Raw genomic sequence first — 24,761 nt, forward strand, 5'->3', positions numbered from 1 at the left:
TCCACGTCGGCGTGGAGTTGATTTTATATAGTGTGGCGAGCGCAGCGAGCCACCGAGCCCGAAGCGTGGCGAGCGGACGGGTATTACTGCACATGTATTCCGCGTCCGCTCGCCACGTTTCGGGCTCGCCACTATATAAAATCTACTCCACGCCGACGTGGATAGTGGGGGTATCAAAAGGTTGGAGGATGCGTACCGCCACCCCTCGCGGGCTCGCTTCTCTCGCCACGCTTCGGGTTGGCGTTGATACTGGGATGGCGTTAACAATGGGGGGCCATTTAACATACAGATGGGTCTTGTCCCATCCTTGCTGGCGGGTCGCCAGAACGTACGCGCTGGCGACCCGCCAGCAGCCTCGCCAGCGAGGAGACTGAGACGCGCGTGCGTCTCACGCGCACGCGCGTCTCAGTCTCCGTCGCTAGCGCGACGGAAACCCTGTCCGTCTCCGCCTCAGGGAGACGGACAGGGTTAGGGGGGGTTAGGGGGGGGTGCGGGCAGGCGGCGGGGACCCCGGGTTACCGCCGGCAAGCCGGCGGGGACCCGGGGGAACGGATCGAAGCGCCGTCGGAAGGGGACGCGCGCGCCGCTCGTGCGCGCCCGTCCCCTTCTCACCATCGCCATGGCGCTGGCGGGGGATGGCGGCTGGCGACGCCAGCGCCATCCCCTGCAAAGATGGGACAAGACCCATCTGTAGTAATCACCCATCCGGGTGGGTGTACAATCAAAAATCGGGTCTGGGGGGGCATTTAACATAGGAATCAGGCATCTGGGTGCCTGTACGATTAAAAATTGGGTCCAATCCCGTCGCATCGCATCACATGCGATATGATTGTATGCGATGCGATGCGACGCGATTTTTTAACGTGCAATGAAAAAAACGGCCGCCCAGATAATACACAAGTACGAACATTGATATGGCCCAAATAACAGATGTATCAACCCTTCTAAAGAGGACAAGGGGAGAAGTTGTTCATAGAAATCAATGATATTTTAGCTATCTTTTTCCTTGTACATATAAAAAAAATAGGTTAGAGCTCATTGGTTGCTGTGGGCTAATTATCCACTTATCCTTTTAAGGTCAGATACATCTCCTCTATAGGATTCCTAAGTCATATTCATGGTGATTTCATAGGTAGTGTTTTTTAGTATTTTTATATAGTCAGGGCCAGATTACCATGGGGCAGTTGGAGCGGCAGCTCCAGCAATCCAAATAAAAATAGGCCTATCACCAGTTTTGACTTTAGTGGGTGAATACTTATGCACGCTGAAGTTTTCTGTCATTGAGGGGTAGATTTATTAAGCTCGGTGAAGTGATAAAGTGCATGGTTTTTTATCACCGGCCAATCGGCTCCTAACTGTCATTTTTCAAACCGAGACTGTAACTTTGCAGTTAGGAGCTGATTGGCCGGAGATAAAACCAGACACTTTGGGGGAAATTTACTAAAGGAAATTTGTAAAAAAAAAATAGGTGTATTTGTATCCAGAAATACACTTATTTTTGACATTTACTATCCCGAAAATACGGCAATTCGTATTCGTATTGATGTGGTATTAATACGAATACGAATTGCCGGTACTTGTGTATTATAGCGGCGCCCCCGATGTGCATCGCGCAATGTTTATATCTCGCCGCGTAGCATGCGATGCAACGCGATTTTTGCCCCCTATGCGATGAAAGATCGTCTAAGCACCATAAAGGGTGCTTTTAAGCACCCTAATGGGTGCTTACAATGTGAAATGCACCCCCACAACACCCACCCCCCCACACTATAAATGTGAACCCGAAGTGTGGCGAGCGCAGCGAGCCCGCGAGGGGCGGCGGTACGCGTCCTCCGACCTTTTCATACCCCCACTATCCACGTCGGCGTGGAGTTGAGAATATAAAGTGTGGCGAGCGCAGCGAGCCACCGAGCCCGAAGCGTGGCAAGCGCAGCGAGCCCCGCGAGGGGACGCGGATACCTTCACAGGTATCGGAGTCCCCTCGCGGGCTTCACAGGTATCCGCGTCCCCTCGCGGGGCTCGCTGCGCTCGCCACGCTTCGGGCTCGGTGGCTCGCTGCGCTCGCCACACTTTCTATTCTCAACTCCACGCCGACGTGGATAGTGGGGGTATGAAAAGGTCGGAGGACCCGTACCGCCGCCCCTCGCGGGCTCGCTGCGCTCGCAACGCTTCGGGTTCACGTTTATAGTGGGGGGGGGTGGCGTGGGGGTGCATTTCACATTGTAAGCACCCATTAGGGTGCTTATACAATGTTTAATCGCATTGTATGGCATTGAATGCCATGTACAATGTCATACAATTTTAAAATTGTATGACATTGTACAGCATCGCGCGATATCGCGTCGCATCGCATACCATCATATGCCTTATGGTATGCGATGCGATGGGCGCCACCAAAATACACAAGTACCGAATTGCCTTATTTTCGGGATAGTAAATGTCAAAAATAAGTGTATTTCTGGATACAAATACACCTATTTTTTACAAATTTCCTTTAGTAAATTTCCCCCTTTATCACTTCACTGAGCTAGTGAATATTTAGTGAGTAAATATGCCCGTGTCCTATTTGTTGTTTGCTTCTCAATAAAAATAGACAAAACATCTTCAAAGTTGTAGGCATGTGCTGTGAATGAAATAATGCAAACCCTCAAACAATCCATTGTGAGGCAACAAAACATAAAAAAAAATGTCAAGGGGGGTGAATACTTTTGCAAGGCACTGTAGAGGCCTACAACAGTCACATTTGTGTCAGAGCTACTGTGCCTGCTGAGATCTCCAGGAAAATGTCCGCCATGCCATTTTCACAGAGATTTCTGTGCTGATGCCGATGCACTCCAGATACTTGAGTATAATTATATGGGTGTAGGGTGTGTGGTGTGCGCCCCTGGCTCTAGGAGCCCTGCAATTTGTAGCTTTTGTAACAAATGTGCGTACAATTCTGAATGAACCACTGTATGTTCTGCTTTCTTAAAGTCTATAGATTGCTGGCAATGAGGAGCCAGTTTTAGGCATGTCAGTTCTACACACATACATTATAAATACATTCTGGTCTGGAAGACAAATTGCTGGTACCTGTAATCACCATCTGTGATTGCTTATCATCTATTGCTCCATTTGTAGCTGAAAATAACATTTATCAGAATACTGCACTGGGTTCATTGGGTTCTAGACTATTTAAAATGCTGAAAATAAAACATTTAAGGTAGGTGGTACATAGTTCACAGTTATCTATAGCATCTCCATGACAGACCTGCCACGTGTAGAAAACCATGTAAGAAGAAATAGTAAGATGTAAGATGTCTCCACAGACTACAGTTTCCCATACCCTAGTCCAATTTGGGCCTACTTTAGCCAATCCGATGGTTCGGGCCGAGAAATCGGATGTGTCTGATGCTTGGTCCAGTGCGCATCGGACCTGAACCGGAAGTCGGACCTGCTGCCCGTAAGACGTCCGACTTGCCCCCTCCCAACGGCGGGGGAACGGGGTCACATGCGATACATCATATGTGAAAGGACCGCATAAGATGTATCGCATCCAATCATGCTGCTCGGGAAGGTCCCGGGCGGCTCAAGGGGGGCCGGATGGCCATACACTGCTGCGATATAACACAGTAGTGTATGGCCACCTTAAAGCATTTGCAGTGAGTATTCAGAGATTTTGCAGCATTCACGGGTGCAAAAGAACCTTAACATAAGTAAGCGTCAGCACGGCATCCAAGTCAGGATCAGGCCTATTTTATTTTAGATTATTCCCTGTTCACTCCTTTCTTTAAAAATAAATTGGGTGACCACTGTACTATATGCTGTACACAGTATACAGCACCGATGGTGAGACACATATTCCACCATTGATGTAAATGGGTGAGGGACTGGGGAAGAGGGGGTTTAATTCCGATTTAAAGAACTGAGAGTAAGTTTTGCCATGAACTGTGTTTTCTGACCTGTAGGTTTGATCTCTACCACCGAGAAGCAGCTAGACCGGGAAAACAGAGAAGAGCACATTCTTGAGGTGAGTGAACACTCTTCTGTGATATATAAACTTGTCATGTAGGGGACAATTATTGTTAAAATGGTTTAACTTTAGAATAAAGCAGCATCAGTAGACCCCTGGTTGTAAAGTGTGGAAAAACAGTCCACATCAAGCCCGCTAAGAATAAAATATGGGGCACATGTACTAAGCCTTGATAAAGTGAAGATATAGAAAGTACCAGCCAATCAGCTTCTAACTGTCATTTTTCAAACACGGCCTATTACATGACAGCTAGGAACTGATTGGTACTTTATCTTTCTCACCTTATCACTCTCTAAAGCTTGGTACATCTCTTCCCACATTGGGCGGTATTCAATGAGAATACCTGCGAGGTGCAGCGAATCCTTTTTAGGATTCGCTGCACATTCGCCACGTTCCGGAGCCGGCGGGCTCCGGTATTCAACGTGTCAGGGGCTCACTGCCCCTGACTGGCGAATATGAGCTCCTGCGGCGATTGCCGCAGGGAGCCTGAGGACGGTGGCAGGCAGAGAGATGGAAGTCTCTCTGCCTGGCCCAGAGCGTTTGTGGGGGTTAGGTGGGCTCCCCGGGTGCCAGGCAGCACAGCCTGCCCCCCGGGGGTGCCAGCAGGGGACCTATATTCACTATACCCGATCGTAACGATCGGGTGCAGTGAATATATGAATATGTAATGAGCGGCTCGGCTCCGGCGCCCCCTGCTGGCTGCTGTGTAAAAAAAAATATATATAAATATTTTTTTTTTTAATTAAATATATATTCAGGTGCTTACAGCACATGAATAAAAATAGCATGCCCCTCCTCAGAATAAAATTCCTGATTTTTAGACACCAAATGTAAAAAACAAAACACTTTATTTTAAAAGTTCACATTCCACTTCTCCATAAAAAGATAGCGATTGCTACTCGGTGAATCATGGCGAAAAAAACCTTCAAATGTATTCGCCATGTGGTTATTGAATAGGGTGATTCACCGTTTTAGTCAGAAATTCGCCAAACAGCACAAATTCGCCATAAAAACCTGGCGAATCAGGCTCATTGAATACCGCCCATAATGTAATTTAATGTAAAATCCTTTTTTTTTTTTTTTGCGCACACAAGATTTGCCTACAGTTATGCATATTACCCCACAAGAAACCTAGCCATATAGATTAACATAGAAAAAAGAATCTATCAGGCCGAAATGTTTCATTATTTTCAAGTCTTATGTATCTAGCAGTGATGGATGGATCTAGTGGTTAAAGGAAAACTGCTGTCTAGGAAAAAGGGGAGATGTTTTACACCTTCCAAAGAGGAGCAGTGAATATGTTCTTATTATTTGTCTAGTAATTCTATAAAATGTTAGGTAGATTCGGATTGGTTGTTATGGGCAGCTTATCCACTTTTTTCTTTTTGGAAGGTTTGATACATCTCCCCATAATCCTTAAACTGTCTTTCCAACAGGTCACGGTGTCAGATAATGGGATGCCTCCTCTGCAGTCCATTTCTCGGGTTGTCATACAGGTCCTCGATGTGAATGACAATACTCCAGCATTCTCCCAGAAGCTCTTCAGTGTAAAACTTCTAGAACACACGGCATCCCCAGAACCCGCTCCTATCTACCGGCTCATAGCTATGGATCGGGACAAAGGCATTAATGGCCAAGTCACGTACAGTATTGTTGAACAATCTAGCGACAAATTTACAATTGACTTTGCTACTGGTGTCATCTCTTCCACCGCCACGTTTGCAGCTGGAGAGTATGAAATATTGACGGTGAGTAGGGAAGAACCAGCTTAATACTGTATATTGCTGTATTCTAAATCTCCTGCCCATAAGTGAGGGGCCTGGGTCGCCTGCTTTTCCATTAATGTCAATTCTGTGTGAGGAGCCAGTGGGAACACTGGAAATGTACAGTGGGCTGGTACCTTTGTCATTAAGGGGTAAATGAGGAGAAGAGGCCCATGGCAACCAATCAGCTGCTCTGTATCATTTTATATTATGCAAATTATAGATGTTACTTCAGTGCTGATTGGTTGCCATGATCACTTCTCCTCCCTTATCACTGCTTCATACATCTACTCTTTAACCTTTTATACATTGAATGTAATCTGCACAATTCCAAGTTTATCGATGCCTGACTGTTGAATTACTTACAGATAAAAGCAGCAGATGGGGGCAACCCCTCCCGATCATCCTCTGTGAGACTGCACATCCATTGGATCCCACTTCCGAAACCTTCAGATGAGTCCCTAGCATTTGATGAGCCTCAATTTACTTTCCAAGTTATGGAAACAGATCCCGTGAACCACATGCTGGGACTGATCAGCACAGACCCCGTGTACAGTTGGTGTTGGTTTGACATCATAGGTAAAGTCAAGTTTATTTTTTTAACCTTACACTAGAGATTTCTATTGTTGTACATATTTAGTAGAATAAGCATAAAACCTGAATATTTTACTTAGAAATTGGAGAAAAGGAACATTTTATTTGGATTATGTATATTAAGAGATGGATACATACAAGCAACATATAACGACAATACAATCAGGCGCGACAATTAAGAGATTGCTCCACCATTCAATATATACATATTAATACTCAAGGTATTTCTTAGAAATGTAAATTGCGGCTGCTCCCAAGTGAAATTCTGGACATTGCTAATGACAGCAAGAGGATTTTTAAAAAAACATTCAAAACTAATCTGTTCAATATAAGTATATATCTATATATATATATATATATATATATATATATAAGTGAATAAAAAGAGAGCGCCATACACCTGGAGGAATTTAATTAATAGATAACTTTACTATGGTAAAAATCAATATGCATAAAAACATACAAGCAACGCCTGTCTTTGAATAAAGTGGGCGGGATTCTCTAATTGAGAAATGTGGTAAAAACCCAGTTATCGGGGTTTATACCGTATTTTGATAGGCAGGATACCCCCATAGAAGCCTATGGATTTCTTAATGCCACCCACTCTGCCCCACATGGACCCCCATTGCCTCGCAACCGCCGCTCCCCCCCCCCCCCCCCCCCTCACCTGTGTTTAGGCAGCACAGCGCTTTGTGCTGCCCGGACCTGTGACCTTCTCCTCCCTGCACTGTAAATCTTCTTCCGGGTGCAGGGAGGAGGAGGAGAGCCCGCAGCAGCACCCAGCTGGGTAAGGGAGGGAGGGGGAGCCACCGGGACCTGCTGTGCATCGTCGGCTACAACGCAACAGTGGTAGTGCATATATGCGATTATTATGTCTGCGGTAGCCGGCGATGTGTGGCGAAGTGCGGGCGCAGATGTCCCGCCCACAGAGCAGTTATCTTCAAATATAATCAAGTAATCAAGTGTTAAAAAGTGTTAAAGTGGAGAAGTTGCTCATAGCAACCTCTTAGCATATTTTATTTCAAAGTCTGTGCTAGAGAAATGATAGAAGCTGATTAATTGCTTTGAGCAACTTCTCCGCTTTATCATCCTCGAGGTTTGATACATCTCCCCCAAAGTGCCTAAATTGGAATTGTTATTTCTTCTCTGTACCACAGGAGGCAATGACGACCTGGATTTTGATATCGACAAGAGCACTAGTGGTTTAGTCATTGCCCGACCCTTACAGGCCAGTAGGAAATCGTCCTATAACCTCACCGTTCAGGTTACAGATGGATCCCATACAATCAGTACCCAGGTAAACTTTTGTAATCTTTGCTGTCCACAGAGATTTTTCAGGTTCTGATTCACAAGTAGACGCAAATTGGGCCGGTTCTGTATCTTTGGTAGCAGCGGATCTGTGAAAATAAACTTTTGTCACAAGACTGTGGCAGAACATGTGCTGGGCTGCTCAGACACATATGCGCAGATTGCAAACCATCCGCCATTTGCAAAAGAATGTAGTCTGTGTCCATCTCAATTTGTTATTGTAAAATAGTTAAAAAGTATAAATTAGAATGCACTTTTTATATGACCATCACATGTAATTTGTCTTGTGTAAAACTTGTACACTTGAGCCTTTAAATGGTAGAGGGTCTTCTAATGTGCACAGGAGGAAGTGGCAAGTTCCAGAGGAGGGAAGCGGAGCAGTAAAAACGTTAGTCTTGGATGCAGTAGTGGGAGGAGCTAATTAGTCTGGAGGAGAGGAAACAGTCAGTCCAGTGGCATAACTACAAATTTTGCTCCCCCCAGCCTAATAATTTACATCGATGGTGGGAAACCATCTGGTTCTCCCCCATCGATGGCAAAACTATTCGACATCGGCCATAAACCATCAATGATTTCTAATTATTGATGATCGATGGCCATCCCTACCTAGACCTGGCCCTGAAAACCACACATCTCTTAGCTGCAGATCAGCTGGGAATTATTACGTTGCTGGAGGATCTCAGACATCACTTTCTGCATGACTGCTGCCACTACTGAGGCAGCTCTAGTGTTCCAATAATTACGCTTGTGACTTTTCATTAAACCCTAATCCCTGAGAAATGTAAAGTGTAAGCCCTTGTAACCTTTGCTGTGTACGGTAGGTTAGAACTTGCTGCCTGATATTAGCACACATGCTTGTCTTGGCTATTCACGCTGCATTTGATAGATTAGTCACCAACCTTAATGCTTAAAGAACTAAATCATAGCCAAATATTGTAAGTGTATGCGTACATTCTCCATGCTCCATTAAATACTTACACATTGGCTGCTTTTGTTAAATACTGAGCCAAATACAAACTTTTATTTCAACTGAAAAAGTTGGTTTCTACGTGTCATATATACAGTGTTCGAAGTCAATTGTCATGAACCGCATTATGCTTGGATGAGTTTTATTTTGACCTTTTATGCTGATTTTCTTAGACAGATGCACATATTTGAGCGCAGTGGATCTTTCTGTATGACTTTTCTCCATTACATGTCTGTATGGGACTTTATAGTTTTTTTTTTTATACTTTATCACATCTTTTGGATTTAAATTGCTCTATTTCATCAATCAGTTCTGACCCTCACTAGTATGGCAAACTACAAAAACCTGATACCAGGTAGCTAGTTATGCGTAGTGGTGTCCAAAGTGCAGGGGGGTCGGGTACTCATTACCTGGGCCCAGGTCTGATGAAGGGGCACAGGGCCCAATACCCTCTCCTCATTGCAGGGATTGAGGAAGATCTTACTGCCACTGCAGTAGCCTCTCTCCCCAGCTGCTCAGTGCTGTGTGCTGAGCTGGGGAGAGAGGCAGCTGCAGCAGTAGCCTGTCTTCTCTCTCCACACCCTTTGTTCGATCACACCCACACCCCTATCGATACCCCCTGCATGTCATACGCCCCTTCCAAACTATTTTCTTTCTCCCAGGGGAGTGTTGACCCCATCCCCCATTGGACACACCCCCTTATTTTACTGGGGCCTGGCCGAACTGTAGGCGCCCCTGGTTATGGGGTTTGTAAACAAAAGATAGTAAATAGTGGATTTGTCTTTTTTAATATAACCCTATGACTGGGTCCTATCAACATCATGTTAATGGGAATATAGCACAATTGTATGAGATCCGTAGAGCCACTTGGAGGGTCTTCCACATACAACTAGCACCCATTGTTCCCTTAGTGTTATTTGCACACACTGGTACTTAGGATGCTGCCAGGCCTTTAACCTCAAACAGTAGTGGCTTATACAGTTGGCTGGAGACCACAAGATTATTGGCTGCAGTAATATACAAGCAGGCTGCCAGCCAGTGGGGAAACGGAACACAGAGGGTTAAAGCAGGAACTCTGCAGGAACAGATTAGGCACCATTCCGTGCTGCGGAACTCAGAATAGAAAGAAAGACAAAGTAATAACCACAGTATCCACATGAATGGTACACTGTACTGAAGTCCTGGCCAAAGACCTTACATACAGGTATAAGCTATAACCGGCAGAGGAAAGCAGGGCTGATTGCCTTATAATAACAAGCAGGAGGAATCAGGAGAGCGGGAAAGGGATGGTCCATAATAAATAATGAGTTCATACGGCGCTGTACATAGCTTAGGAGTCCAGGGTGCTAGCACAACCAGTGGGACCATTGAGGAATGCAGTCTGAAGAAGCAATGTCCTGTAAGTCTAGCAACAACCGGGAGCCACCAAGGAGAAAACCTACCACAGCGGCTTCTAACATATCACTACTGTTATTACTTTGTTCCTGCTGTTCTGACGTTTGTAGCTGTTGCTCCTTCTATCTTGTTTACAGCTCTCCCAACCATTCCGTTTCTTTATGATTTCACCTTGCTTCCTAAGCTTTCACTCTGTATATTTCCTACCACACTCACCTCTTTGCTCACACAGTATCCTGTCCAAGCCCTACATGATTACTTGCTACTTCAAAAGGATTCAATTATGACTGAAGCCTTTATAAACAGCCTTATAGTTCCTACATTTCCACCACTCATGATCGTTTCACTTGATCTTTGTGAATGTGAATCAGTGATGGATGGTTCATTTTTATATGAGGAATTGGAACCAAGAACAGATTAAGGCGTGCAGGGGCCCCAGAGCAGCTAATTTTTGGGGGCCAGGTTGTCAAACAGATATGTTCTCAGTATTAACAGGTATATGGGGTTATTCTGGTTGGATTGTAAAAGGAAACTCCTTCTTTAATGGACAAAACCATGTGCACTGCAGGTGGGGCTGATGTAACATGTGCAGAGAGAGTTACATTTGGGTGAGTTATTTTGTTTCTGTGCAGAGTAAATACTAGCTGTTTTAATCTTATACTGCAATCTAGATTTAAATTTGAACACACCCAAACGTAACTCTCTCTGCATATGTTACATCTGCCCCACCTGCAGTGCACATGGTTTTGTCCATTGAAGAAGGAGTGTGCTTTTGCAAACCATCCAGAATAACCGCCATAATCGGTAAACATTCCCAGCAGCACAGATGTGTTAAACGCATTGTAGTGCCCTCAGGTCACATTATGCCACACAGTTCACATATGCCACAGTGCCTCCACTCCATGTTCTGTTGACAGAAGGATTAATGTATTAAATGGCAGCTTGGCTGAGGATGGAGTCATATTGTATTGTTCTATGTTCTGGTATTAGAGACATTTCTCATTGTCTTTCTCTACACCTCTTTTACAGGTTTACATCTCTGTTGTGCCAGTTAATCACCACCGGCCAGAGTTTCTGCAAGATCACTACACCGCTCAGGTTCCAGAGGACATACAGCTGGGAGCTGAGGTGCTTAGAGTTAGCGCTACAGATAAAGACAGCGGAAACAGACTCATTTATACCATACAAGGCAGCGCAGACCCGAGGAGCGCCAAAATGTTCAGGTTGGATCCAAACATCGGCGTATTGTTTACTACAGAAAGTATGGACTACGAGTCAATGCCAATTCATATTTTAACCATCATGGTATGTCTTATTGTTTTATGATAGCTAAACCAATCTGAGAGCAAAGATTACCATAAAGAACTAAATGTAATACTAAACCCATGTATGGCATTTCTGTGGGAATTGAATAGTCTAATATATAACTGAAAAGAGTGTATTGGCCGCTCAGGTCAGTACTGGTACTTCAATGATCAGATTGCTAGTTCCTAAATGAGAACTAAGGATATATTTACTAATGCTCCTAAAAATTAAATGTGGTGATGTTGCCCATAGCAACCAATCTGATTATGTCTATCATTTTCTAGGATGCAATATAGAAATAATAGACAGAATCTGATTGGTAGCCAAGGGTTACATCACCGCTTTTCATTTTTATAAGCTTTAGTAAATTTCCCCTCAATGTCAAAAAGAAATAAGGAAGCATTGATATAAATAAAGAAACTATATGTGTGTTTCTAGAACACTAAAGTAAAGTAAAGAAACTATATGTGTTTCTAGAACACTAAAGTAAAGTAAAGAAACTATATGTGTGTAATTATTGTTAAAAAATAATTTTGTAAATATTTTGTGGAGATTACAGAATAAGGATTATTAATTTCTAGTTATTTATACATGCACACAGTACACACTACTATATTAAGTCATTTACATCAGTCCTGGTCCCGGTGGAGCTTACCATTTATATTCCCTAACACATTAACTCACACCTTGGGGTTAAATTTTTTGTTAGAAACAAATTAACCTACCAGTATGTTTTGAATTTTGGGAGGAAAACCACACAAACATACAGAGAACATACAAACTCTTCCTGGTTGTACTCATGGGACTGCGATACTAACCACTGTACCACCAGAAGCACATATATTATACACTAATATAACTGTTTTCCTGCTATTTTGGAGCACATAGGAGGTCATTTATGAAGGCAAAATAATTGTGCCTAAACAGAGGGAAGTAATCGGTTAAGTGAAGTGTAAGTGTTCCCATTGTTAAACCTGTGCACTTTAATTATTCAAATCTAAGGGGGGTACTTGTGTATTTTGGCGGCGCCCCCGATGTCCATCGTACGACGAACGTATCGCATCGCATCGCATGCCATGTACCCGATGGCATGCGATGCGACGCGATTTTGACCCCCTATACGATAAAAAATCGTATAAGCACCCTAAAGGGTGCTTTTGAGCACCCTAATGGGTGCTTACAATGTTAAATGCACCCCCACGCCACCCCCCCACTATAAACGTGAACCCGAAGCGTGGCAAGCGCCGCGAGCCCGCGAGGGGCGGCGGTACGCGTCCTACGACCTTTTCATACCCCCACTATCCACGTCGACGTGGAGTTGAGAATAGAATAGTGTGGCGAGCGCACCGAGCCACCGAGCCCGAAGCGTGGCGAGCAGGTAAACGCGTCCCTTCGCGGGCTTCCCAGGTATCCGCGTCCCCTCGCTGGGCTCGCTGCGCTCGCCACGCTTCGGGCTCGGTGGCTCGCTGCGCTCGCCACACTATTCTATTCTCAACTCCACGCCGACGTGGATAGTGGGGGTATGAAAAGGTCGTAGGACGCGTACCGCCGCCCCTCGCGGGCTCGCTGCGCTCGCCACGCTTCGGGTTCACGTTTATAGTGGGGGGGGGTGGCGTGGGGGGTGCATTTAACATTGTAAGCACCCATTAGGGTGCTTTTACAATGTTTAATTGCATCGCATCGCATCGTATGGCATTGTATGTACAATTGTATGAAAATTGTATGCCATCGTGCACTATCGTACGATATCGCGTCGCATCGCATACCATCGTATGCGTTATGGTATGCGATGCGATGGGCGCCGCCAAAATACACAAGTACCCTAAGGGGCATATTTAATGGTGCCCGAGTGCGGCAGAGGCGCGTTATGCCAGCCGAACTAAGACTTTTTTTAAAAAGCCGCAATCATTTACAAAGCATAGTTTTGTCTTGTAAATGATTGTCGCTTTAAAAAAAAAAAAAACTGCCAACATCCCGCACCTCTGGCGAACTCAGACGCTATTACATTCCCCTTTATATCTATTTTCAGAATGTGTGTCACTGACTTCCTTATATGTCTCCTCTAGGTGCGTGATCAGGAAGTGCAAATTAAGCGGAACTTAGTTCGGGTCACCATCCAGGTGCAGGACAGTAATGACCACTCTCCGCACTTCACCCACTCTGTGTATGAGGCAATGATTTCTGACTCAGCAACCGCTAACGCTGAGGTGCTTGAAGTACGAGCTACCGATAAGGACCAAGGAACCAATGCAGCCATACAATATTTCATTCAGTCAGGTGCGATTTGCTTAAAGAAAATGTTAGTCTTAAGATGTTATTTCTCATCATTACAATATAATTGTGTGACTAGTAGTATGAGTACATTATTACCACTTAACAATATCATTGATGTTGAGTAAAGCAGATTATTTTAAAAATACTTAAAGTTGATTTTCTAGCTTCAATGTGATTGGTTACGATGTGTTTATTTGACTGCCTTCAGCGTAATTTGGTCTTGAACACTTATTGCTTTGCTTATATGCTAAAGATTGATGGGACTATTGAAATTGGCAGATATAAATGTGTATTGCATCTGGTTCGCACACAGTTGTTACAGAAGTCAAAAAGGGGAAACACAATATACATTATTATAATAACTATAGTCTCAAGCAGAAATCAGGGCTTGGTGCTGGACGGTTTGAACATGTATGCAGTGGTGCCAAGTGACGGGGGTGTGTGGGTACTAATTATCTGAGCCCAGGCCCCCGTTACCTGAAAGCAGCAACTCTTTTGAACCCAGCACATTCTGCTGTGTGCTGGGCTGCAGAGTGGACAGACAGGTGTTTAAAGTAAGACATTTTCTGTGTTTAGTCCAAGGGTGCATGGCCACGCCTCCCATGATTAGGCCACGCCCCCTGAAAAGTACCTGGTCCAGGCCAGGCTCTCTGCTGCCTTGCATGTATGAACAATAGAGAAAAAGTTACTATTTTTTGGCACAGTGACATATAAACCTGTTTATCAAGCAAGATTTGTCATCATTTTATGCAGAGACTGCAGTGTCAGCATCATTATATGTGTCAGTTCTAGCTATGTAACAACAGCCGAGTAATGCACAATTTTTTACAGAAATTTGCAAAAGGCTAATTTCTGCCTCAGAATGCAATACCCATTATTATCATTTATTATGTAACAGCCCCAAAAAGCGACTCTTTTCATAGTTTGATCCATTAGGTAGAGTATACATATTTCTCAGGTGGCATAAACCACGTTATGACTATGGAGGCATCTTCGGAGGAGAGGGATCTTATAATCCCTCTACCGCAGCCTCTGGCATATTCCAGGGACTCATTATGCCTTAATAAAAGATAAACACAAGGGTGATAAAGATTGATAAACATCCCGCTAATCAGCTTCTAACTGTCATGTTATCGTCTGTGTGTGGTAATGACTGATAAACATCCAGCCAATCAGCTTCTGTCATGTTATAGGCTGTGTTTGGAAACTGACAGTTAGGAGCTGATTGACTGGATGTTTATCACTCTTTATCACCTTTGCATTTATCTCTTTTTAAGGCTTAATACATCTGCCATTCAGACTGGAGGACATTCCCTGGAGGAGTCTTTCAGAAATGTTAAAGACTCCTCCAATACTGCTGAGATGTAACTCACAGGAACAGCAATTATCGCTACTGCTGTCCCAGCACATTACAGTTAGTACATAATGGGTATAATCAATTCAAAATATTTTTATCCCATATGCGGTGTAAATGAGATTGCATGGTTACAATAATACTTATCTTTTTTATTGATTATTAATATTAATAGTAGTAGTAGTAATAACAATAATCTAGTTCTGTTAAACCCCTTTCACACTGCACTTGTAAAACGGTATATTGCCGTTTTTTTCACATTTCAACACGTTTAAGGCTGCAGTGGGAAAGCGCCAGAGTTGATTTACCGGTTAAAGATAACCGGTATTTCAAAACGTTTAAAAAGCAGAGTCCTACACGTTTCAGAGCCGTTTTTTATGCAGTGAGCATGGCTCTGAAACGGTATTTAGCAAAAACAACAGATTACAGACCTGTGATAGGCTGTCCCCTGCATTCTGCCTTGAAACGTGTTGAGGGGATTAAAACGGGTTGACTGATGCGAATGGTATTTAAATGGTATTTAAAACGGTAATCTAGTGCAATTATCAAGGCTCAGACCCGTTTTAAATACCATTTTAAAATACCGTTTATTAAAACATTTAGGCAATGTGAAAGCGGTATAACTTTGTTACTTTTACAAATAGGGTTATATACAAAAATTAAGCTATCACAAGATGTATAAAAAGAAAATAAAATTCACATACAACAAGATGGTGTGAAAATAAACATCACAATTACTACATGTACTTCAAATCTTTGCATGTGTGTTCCTGCCTGTCCACTTGGAATGTTAACAAGTGGCATTAGTGAACCCAGTAACAGCTGCTATTCACCTTGTTAGTACTGTATCATATCCTTTCTCTAAGCACCTCATGCACACAGAGAACGTTCTCGGATGGGCAACTGTATCTAATGAAATTATCTTTAGATTAGTGTATTTGAATGATATGTATTCACAAAACTGCAATAGAATGATCCACATGTTGCACAGAAAGAAAATATTTGTAAACAGTAGTTTGCAGGAATCTATGACCTGCAAACTTTCTTTGTTCTAGGGAATAGGATTGCCACCTAGCAACAGCTGGTGGGTTGTAGTGCAAGCCTCCCGACGATCGCTGGAGAAGGAAAAGTGAAAAGAAATTTCACTTACCTTCTCCACAGCCGGGGGAGCGGGCTGATGCCGCCGGAGCCTGTAGGCGCGCGCGCGCGCATGACGCGCGCGCGCGCGCGCACGTAGTACACGGCTCTGGGGCTACTGCACATGCGCGCATATTAATGAGGCGCATGCAAATGAGCTCTGTGACGCGCTCACGCTGGGCACGTGAGCGCACAGAGTATAGTAGCTACCAGCCCGCCCCCTGCTCAGATTTTACAGAAGCTTACGGATGGCAATCCTTAGAACATGAAATAGAATATAACACCACCTAGTACTTGTACCCAATCAGAGACAAGAGACTGAATGATGCTGAATAAACGTGTTTAATAACTGCTGCTCGACAACAAGAGCGCGATGAAATATCTAGCCCGTAGGGTAACTGGACAACCAACGGAAATACTATAAGGTACGATCAGTAATGGAACTTCAAGCGGTGCTTCGACGAAGCCAAACGGACTTCTTGGGATCACTTCTGTTGCTTAGCTGGCTGCGCCTGTTGTTTGCTCTGATTCTTTGGAGCGCCTGTAACCAAAGGAGAAAGGAAACAGTTAGCATCGCAGCAAGAGAAACCACCAGACCTAGCAAGGCAACGGGCGGGTAGGGTGGGTCGCTGTTGCTAGGTGGCAATCCTATTCCCTAGAACAAAGAAAGTTTGCAGGTCATAGATTCCTGCAAACTACTGTTTGTTCGTCGGGAGGCTTGCCACCTAGCAACAGCTGGTGGGTAGACTACCACATACCTGGTGGTTGCTCTAAGGAACTCCACCTTTTGGTGATCAGATGGTCTCCAATAGTGCCTTACAAAGGTACGCGTAGAGGACCATCTAGCAGCCTGCATAATACACTGCAATGGCAAACCCTTGGCTGCTGCAGAGGTAACTGCGGCTCCGCGGAGGGAGTGCCCTTTGAATTGTGAAGTGTCTATACCCGCATCCCGCATGACCGACACAATCCAACCCCGGATTGTTCCCGGTCTGGCTGGGCGAAAGGGTTTACGACACGTAATGAACAGTTGGGAAAGTTCACCTCTTATCGGGGCTGTCAGAGCTAAATATGCCGACAAACAATCTACCAGGCATAGGGCGGGGTCAGACTGATCTCTAACTAGGTCAAACTCTACGAGGGGCCTGAGGATAGAGCTTGTCTTTGTGTGCCCTTTGAGTATGATGTGAAAACCCGCTGGGGTTGCGGTCATCCATGGGTCGGAAATGTCTATTAATGATAACTCGGCACCTCTTGCCGCGAAAGCTAGAGCCATCAGGGAAGCCAGTTTCCTCGATAGGCTAAGGGCTTCGGATGTAGAAGGAATGGTGGCTAAGTGGTTGAGAAAGGGTTCAATGTCCCAGGTGGTTGAGTAGCGTGGTCGTGATGGTCTAGATAGGAAGATACCTTTGAGTAAGCGTAAGTATAACCTATTCTCTGAAAACCCTGGGATTAGAAGGGTGAGCGCGGAACCATACGAACGTATGGTGGCCGAGGCTGAGCCTGTATCGTATTTATGGGATAGGAAATCAATTGCTGAATTCACTGGTGCTGAGGGACGAGCATTGGGTCTGGTGTTTTGCCAGGCAATAAACTCTTTTATTATGGCGCTGTATCTAGCCTTGGTTCTGGGTCTCAGAGAAGCATTGATTAGTGCGGTTGATGATGCTGAGAGATCTGAGTGTGCTAACAACCTAGCAATGTCGCCATCCACATGCATTGTGGCAGTTTCTGTAGTAAGTCCTGGGTACCCTGAAAACATTCTCCCGAGATCTCTAAGGGGATCTTGGGGCCCTTCTGTAGTTGGCTGATTAGGGGAAACCAAATTCTGGATGGCCAGATCGGGTATACCAGAATAATCTGGGGTACCCTGTCCGACTTGATTTTGTGTAGTACCCTCAACAGCAAGGCTGGTGGAGGGAAGGCATATGGGAGGACTAGGTTCGTCCAGGGGAATGACATAGCATCTGTCTGGAATGCCCCCTGGGACCATATCCTGGACACAAAAGTCGGAACCTGACTGTTGAATGGTGTCGCAAAGAGGTCTATTCCTGGCTGCCCAAAAGCTGTCACGATCTTGCGAAAGATCTCTGGCCTTAGAGTTGCTCTGTCTAGTGTGAGGCGAGTTCTGGAGAGAGAGTCTGCCAACTCGTTTAGCTCTCCGGGAACATATATTGCGGATAACTGGATGGATCTCTGAACCGCCCACTCCCAGATGTCTATTGCCTCCTGGCAGAGAGGCAAGGACCTTGTGCCGCCCATCTTGTTTATATAAGATACTGCGGTCTTGTTGTCCAGACGGACTTGAATGGGAATATGATGAGCCTGCGGGGGAACTAGGGCCGCTAAGGCTAGTCTGGCTGCTCTTAGCTCCAGGAGGTTGATATGGGCCTGTGAGTCCTGCCTGGACCACCTGCCCCTCACAGCCTTGTCGCGAGTAAAGGCTCCCCACCCCGTGAGTGAAGCGTCTGAGGTTATGATGATAACCGGTGTAGGATCCTGCAGGGGTCTGGGGGGAGGAATGGGTAGCACTGTCCACCTCTGTATCTCTTCGCGAACTACCGGCGTGAGCCTGATCCTGTGTGACCAGGTAAGGCCTATCCTGATAAGGAAACCTAGACGGTTCTGAGCGTGTCTGCAAATAAGGGGTGCATGAAGGAACCCGGGGTCTAAAGCTCTCATTTTGCCTATGATCTTTGCGAGGTCTCTCAGGCTGAGCTGACGCTTTATAATGTGGGAGACAAAGGCTTGTATGTCTGTCCATTTCTCTGCCGGCACTGCGATAGAGAAAGAACGGGAATCTATTACGAATCCCAGGAATGTAATCGATTGGCAAGGTGTTAAAACTGACTTGGGATAATTTATTGAGAAGCCTAGGCCGAGCAGAAGTGATATTATTGTGTCTCTCTGGGAGAGTAGTGTCTCCTGCTCTGAATGTACGACTAGGAGGTCGTCCAAGTAAATTATGCATCGGACTTGTTTCTGGCGAAGGTGTGTTATCACCGCCTTCATAAGTCGTGTGAAGGTGTAAGGGGCATTGGACAAACCAAAAACCATGACGGTCCATTGGTAGAGGGTGCCGTTCCAGAGGAACCTCAGGAACCTTCTGTGATTGGGATGGACGTGTACAGTGTGAAAGGCCTCCTTGAGGTCTATTTTTATGCAATAGTCGTTCTGTGTCAAAATGAAGGGTACCTCTGTTAGACCCTCCATTCTGAACGTACGATGTCTTATGTACTGGTTCAGAGATTGGACATTCAGAACCGGTCTGTAGGAGCCGTCCTGTTTCCTTACGGGAAAGAGGTGACTTGTCCAACCTGTTTTGGACGTGTCCGCCAATTCTATCCTTCCCTGAGACAAGGCTGTGACTAAAACCTTGTCTAAGAGAGGACTGGCGTTTATTGTGCATGGGATTCTCTGGCGAGGAAATCTCAGCAGCGGAAGGGATAAACCTTGTTTTATAATTTTTAACAACCATTTGTCTGTTGTAATTTCTCTCCACTGGTGTATGGCCTGTGAGAGGCCAAGGTGCGGCTGTGCTTCTGGTACACTCACCGTTTCCTCTGTCTCTCCTGGGGAAGGAGGTTGAAGGAGCCGCACTTCTGGAATTCCGGGACCTGGAGTAGCCTCCTCTGTGGCCTCGGGTGGAGCCTCTATAGTCTCGGTAGTCACGGGTCGCACTGCTGGCCGTGGCAGAACGACCCTCCTGACGAAAGGGCCGTTTGGAAGACTGGTGGCTTTTTAGATCCGCAAACGACTTGCGTGCCTTATACCGGATCTTGACTTCGTCTATGAAGTCGGGGCCGAATAAATCGGAGTCAGTAAGGTTAGGGACCTCCGCTGGTTTGGGCGCTAAGTCGGCTAGCCCTGCTCTGGACAGCCAACGGGACCTGCGGGTGTTGGAAATAAACTCAAAAGTCTGTCCAACCATAAGGGTGGCTCTGCTTATCGCCTTCAGGAGTGCTGCCTTTGATGCCACTAGGGAATCTAAGGAGCTGCTCGCGGTGCCCTCTTTCTCCGCCTTGTTCAGTACGAACAGCAGGGGGCCCGCCGCATCGGAAACCTTCAGTTGGATTTTCCTGAGCAGCTTGTCAATTGAGTCACTCTGGGTCTTATCACCAATAAGTGAAGATAATGCCGGGTCAATATCAGGGGCAAACAGGGCGGGGATATCTGGGATCCCTGTATGGTTACGCAGAACCATCTCATCCTCTTTAACGAGGGATGTCCTGAAGGCTAACTGTGCAAAGTTATGGACTTCGGACTTTTCCTGTAAGGCCCAGTGGGAGGAATACATTTTATTCGGGGGTGAGACTCCTGCTAGTGCCACCCTGGCCATCTGCAGGTCACTATATTCGCCTCTCTTAGAGGACGCAGAGGTTCTAGTCACCTCCTCGGACTCCCAGTCTACTGAGACCTGGCTGCGTACATCTTGTAAGTCAGATGGACTTAAGGAGCGATGCTTACTTGCCCCCTTACGTAAGCCCTGAGACCTCTTATGCTTTTCTGAGGCTCGGGGAGTGTGCCCGTGGGCAGGAGACTGCGGTTTATTGCGTACCGCTGAGGTATTCCTACTTCGGGCAATACCTGGGAATGAGACGATTAGTCCTGAACAGGCGTCTCTCTTGGAGCTTTTGCTCACATGTCTCCTCTTACTTGTGCTTTTCCTCCCCTGTAGCGATGCTGAGCTGGAGGGGGAATCACTATCCTGAGGTGTACTGTCTACCTCAGAGCTGTCCCTGGTGTCAGCAGACCTGACAGGGTTAAACAGCTTTCTTCTCTTAAAAATAATGTCCTCAGATGAGGAAGTGTCACTAGGCAGCCTCTTTCTGTGTTTGAGGCTCCTAGCGCTGGCTGAAGGGGACACAGGGAGAGTGTCTGTAGCAGAGACAGACACAGTGTCCTCCATCTTCAGCGCTGAGGTAAAATCTGAGCAGGGGGCGGGCTGGTAGCTACTATACTCTGTGCGCTCACGTGCCCAGCGTGAGCGCGTCACAGAGCTCATTTGCATGCGCCTCATTAATATGCGCGCATGTGCAGTAGCCCCAGAGCCGTGTACTACGTGCGCGCGCGCGCGCGCGTCATGCGCGCGCGCGCGCCTACAGGCTCCGGCGGCATCAGCCCGCTCCCCCGGCTGTGGAGAAGGTAAGTGAAATTTCTTTTCACTTTTCCTTCTCCAGCGATCGTCGGGAGGCTTGCACTACAACCCACCAGCTGTTGCTAGGTGGCAAGCCTCCCGACGAACAAAATGTAAGATTGTGTTGTTAGGCAGGATAGTGAGACATTGCTTGTATAATGTACATTCTAAGCGATCTGACTAGAGTGTACACCCCGTGACCCACTGGTCAGCACAGATCGCTCAGCCCACACTGCTGGTGCAAAGCATGTGTGCAAGCCATGTGTGCTGAGCGATCTCACTCAGCACAGAGGATCTGTCGCCCCGTGCACGGGGCTTACAACTGTGCAGAATTTGTAGGATTCATGCAAAGGTGCCCGTATTCAACTTGCATGCAATAAATAAATGCATTTGCACCCCTTGCATTGCAAGATGGTTTCATACCTCTCAACTTTAGTAATACAGCAGGGAAGACACTTGCGCATGCCGAAGTTGTGCACCCCCATTTTTGCTGCTGAGGAGGGAAGGCCAGTGCTCTGGGAGCTGCTGGTTATGTCCCCAGACTCCGGTAATAGATGCTGTGCGCATGCGCACAGCATCTATTAACCACAGTTCTGCCCAGCAGAGCAGCTGCTGTGCAGGAGGGACCCCAACTGCCCCCCACCACCACCACTGTGGGACACTGCCAGCCCAGGTGGGACACAGGACAATCCTGTGAAAATTGGGACATTTGGGAGGTATGTTTTTTGTTCTAGATACAAAGTTAAGCTGGGTACACATCTATACAATCCCTGTTTTCTAGCGAGCATTCGATCGACCATACACGCGACCGACCGTCCACAAACACCAGCCGATACGCGCGTACACACCTGTACAATTTTACTTGCGAAGTTCGATCTACTCCTGTCTAAACAGTCGCAAGAAAAAGATTGTACCACCGTACACACTCTCTCGATTTGGGCTATTGACACGTCATATATAAAAAAATTATCATAATGGGCTGGGTTAAGGGCATACCAAAATAAAGAGGCGTGAGTACAGAACCTAAACAAAAGTGATTAGGGTAAAGATGGGGTGCGTGTCTAAATTAGACAGCCGGCAGGGTGACTACGGCAAACTGCTATATAGCAGGGGTACGCGTCTAAATTAGTCAGCTGGCAGGGTGTCTACAGCAAACTGCTATATAGACGGGGTACGCGTCTAAATTAGTCAGCCGGCAGGGTGACTACGGCAAACTGCTATAAAGACAGGGTACGCGTCTCAATTAGTCAGCCGGCAGGGTGACTACGGCAAACTGCTATATAGATGGGGTACGCATCTAAATTACTCAGCCGGCAGGGTGACTAAACTTCTATATAGACGGGGTACGCATCAAAATTAGTCAGCTGGCAGGGTGACTAAACTTCTATATAGACTGGGTACCCATCTAAATTAGTCAGCCGGCAGGGTGACTACTGCAAACTGCTATATAGACGGGGTATGCGTCTAAATTAGTCAGCCGGCAGGGTGACTACGGCAAACTGCTATATAGACGGGGTACGCGTCTAAATTAATCAGCCGGCAGGGTGACTATGGCAAACTGCTATATAGACGGGGTACGTGTCTAAATTAGTCAGCCAGCAGGGTGACTACGGCAAACTGCTATATAGATGGGGTACGTGTCTAAATTAGTCAGCCGGCAGGGTGACTACAGCAAACTGCTATATAGACGGGGTACGCATCTAAATTACTCAGCCGGCAGGGTGACTACGGCAAACTGCTATATAGACGGGGTACGCATCTAAATTACTCAGCCGGCAGGGTGACTACAGCAAACTGCTATATAGACGGGGTACGCATCTAAATTACTCAGCCAGCAGGGTGACTACGGCAAACTGCTATATAGACGGGGTACGCATCTAAATTACTCAGCCGGCAGGGTGTACAGTGTACTAGCTTAACAGTACTTGCTTTTTTAGGTTTGATGTCAACAATCAGCCCCTAGATCAATGAATACACCTACAACAACTGTTTTTCTTTCTCTCCTATCTTGGTACACAGTTGTCCCATTGAAAGCACCCTGCTCTCTGCACCTTTAAGATAATTTATATATCGATTCTTATCACATGTCAGATTATCTCATTATTGCACATGGACATGTTTCCTGTGCATAGATATATTATTCCAGGCACTCTCTGATCCATCTAGCAGTTTACATCTGAAGGTGTAAAACTTTGTATTGGTACAGTGAAAGCTGTCTCTCTACTCATGTGCCCATATACTGTATGTTGGCACAATACATAAACACAAGAAATCAGAAAGCAGTAAGTGTGCTGCAGGCTGGTGTAATTAGTGTCAGTTCACCACCCAGGAATGTCTTGCAAATCGTCTTCCCACAAAAGAAAGTAAGCGGAAATGGACACTGTATTAATGCTGCACTAGTCTAATTGGTTCTATTGGCACTGGAAAGATAAAACCCATTTGTCAGAATGGATAAACAACAAACGTCCTGTACGGAGACATTGGAATGTATAGACACCAGGGCTGCAGTGTAAGAAATAGGCGTGCCATCTTTTCACTTGTCATTCCAGTCTTTTATTTTATCACATAATCAGTGGAGGCTTGAGTCACATTGCAACCAGCGTTTCATTCTTTTGTTCTCTATGCTACTGCTAAATCGTTTAATCAGCACAATACGTGGAGATTATGAACATCAGACAAGAGACAAATACAGAAGATGAATTAAAGGGGCAGTCACCTGGTTTTGCCTTCAATTTAATTGAACCTCTATGGGGGTTATTCTGGTTTGTTCACACTGGGACTGATGTTGGGAGTATGCACATGTGCATACGCCAGGTGTGTGCGGCCACAGTGAACAGACTGTTTGCCGGGTACACGCACCCAAGACAGTGGGTGGTGGACGTGGGATGGCGGTGGATAGTCGCGCCCATGGGAAAGCCCAGCATTTCATTCCCATGAAAACACTAGGCGTTCCCATGGAAATGGCCCGGTGATGTGGGCACTGGGGCGGGCAGCTGAAATCAATGGATGTCAGCTGCCTGTCCACTTCCTGCCGAAAGGCCACGCTTATCTAAGGTTACCTGAGAGTAACCTTAGATGTGCTTGGGCCTTCCTCATCATTCGATGGTTGGTGACCATCGAAGAATGTGGGTGTTCCCCCACAGCCTGTGAATTGATGTTTATGTTAAACATCCTTTCGCAGCCCCTGCGAACCTATGCGGCATGCAAGGGGGTGGGCATACTATCATTCGGCAGGCGGCATCTGGTGGACTCGCAAGGCTGCGAATTTCCAGCCTTGCAAATCAACCAGAATAACCCCCAATTTCTCACAACAATATCACTGAAATCCAGTGGCGCTACTGCGCTTGGTGTCAATCATTCGCTCTGGGTGCATGGCTTTAAGGCCTCATACACTACGGTGATTTGGGCCCTTCCACCAGATTTAGATGCACAGGGTGAAAGGGTGAAATCACATGTGTTTTATCTGCAATTCCGATCCAATGCACAGTCCCGTGAGCATTGGATCAAGATTTGTT

General features: G+C 45.9%; 1 protein-coding gene across 1 annotated transcript in view; it reads left to right on the top strand.

Moving 5' to 3' along the window:
• Window positions 1-24,761, top strand: part of FAT2 (FAT atypical cadherin 2) — an 86,048-nt gene that overhangs the window by 26,265 nt on the left and 35,022 nt on the right. The window contains exons 3-8 of the mRNA XM_083181753.1: window positions 3,948-4,009; window positions 5,449-5,760; window positions 6,144-6,354; window positions 7,527-7,666; window positions 11,069-11,344; window positions 13,411-13,621. Of these exons, the coding sequence (XP_083037879.1) occupies window positions 3,948-4,009; window positions 5,449-5,760; window positions 6,144-6,354; window positions 7,527-7,666; window positions 11,069-11,344; window positions 13,411-13,621 (1,212 nt within the window). The remainder of the gene's footprint in view (window positions 1-3,947; window positions 4,010-5,448; window positions 5,761-6,143; window positions 6,355-7,526; window positions 7,667-11,068; window positions 11,345-13,410; window positions 13,622-24,761) is intronic.

The sequence above is a fragment of the Crinia signifera genome, chromosome 4 (genome assembly GCF_055691185.1).
Source record: "Crinia signifera chromosome 4, ASM5569118v1, whole genome shotgun sequence".
Lineage (NCBI taxonomy): Eukaryota > Metazoa > Chordata > Amphibia > Anura > Myobatrachidae > Crinia > Crinia signifera.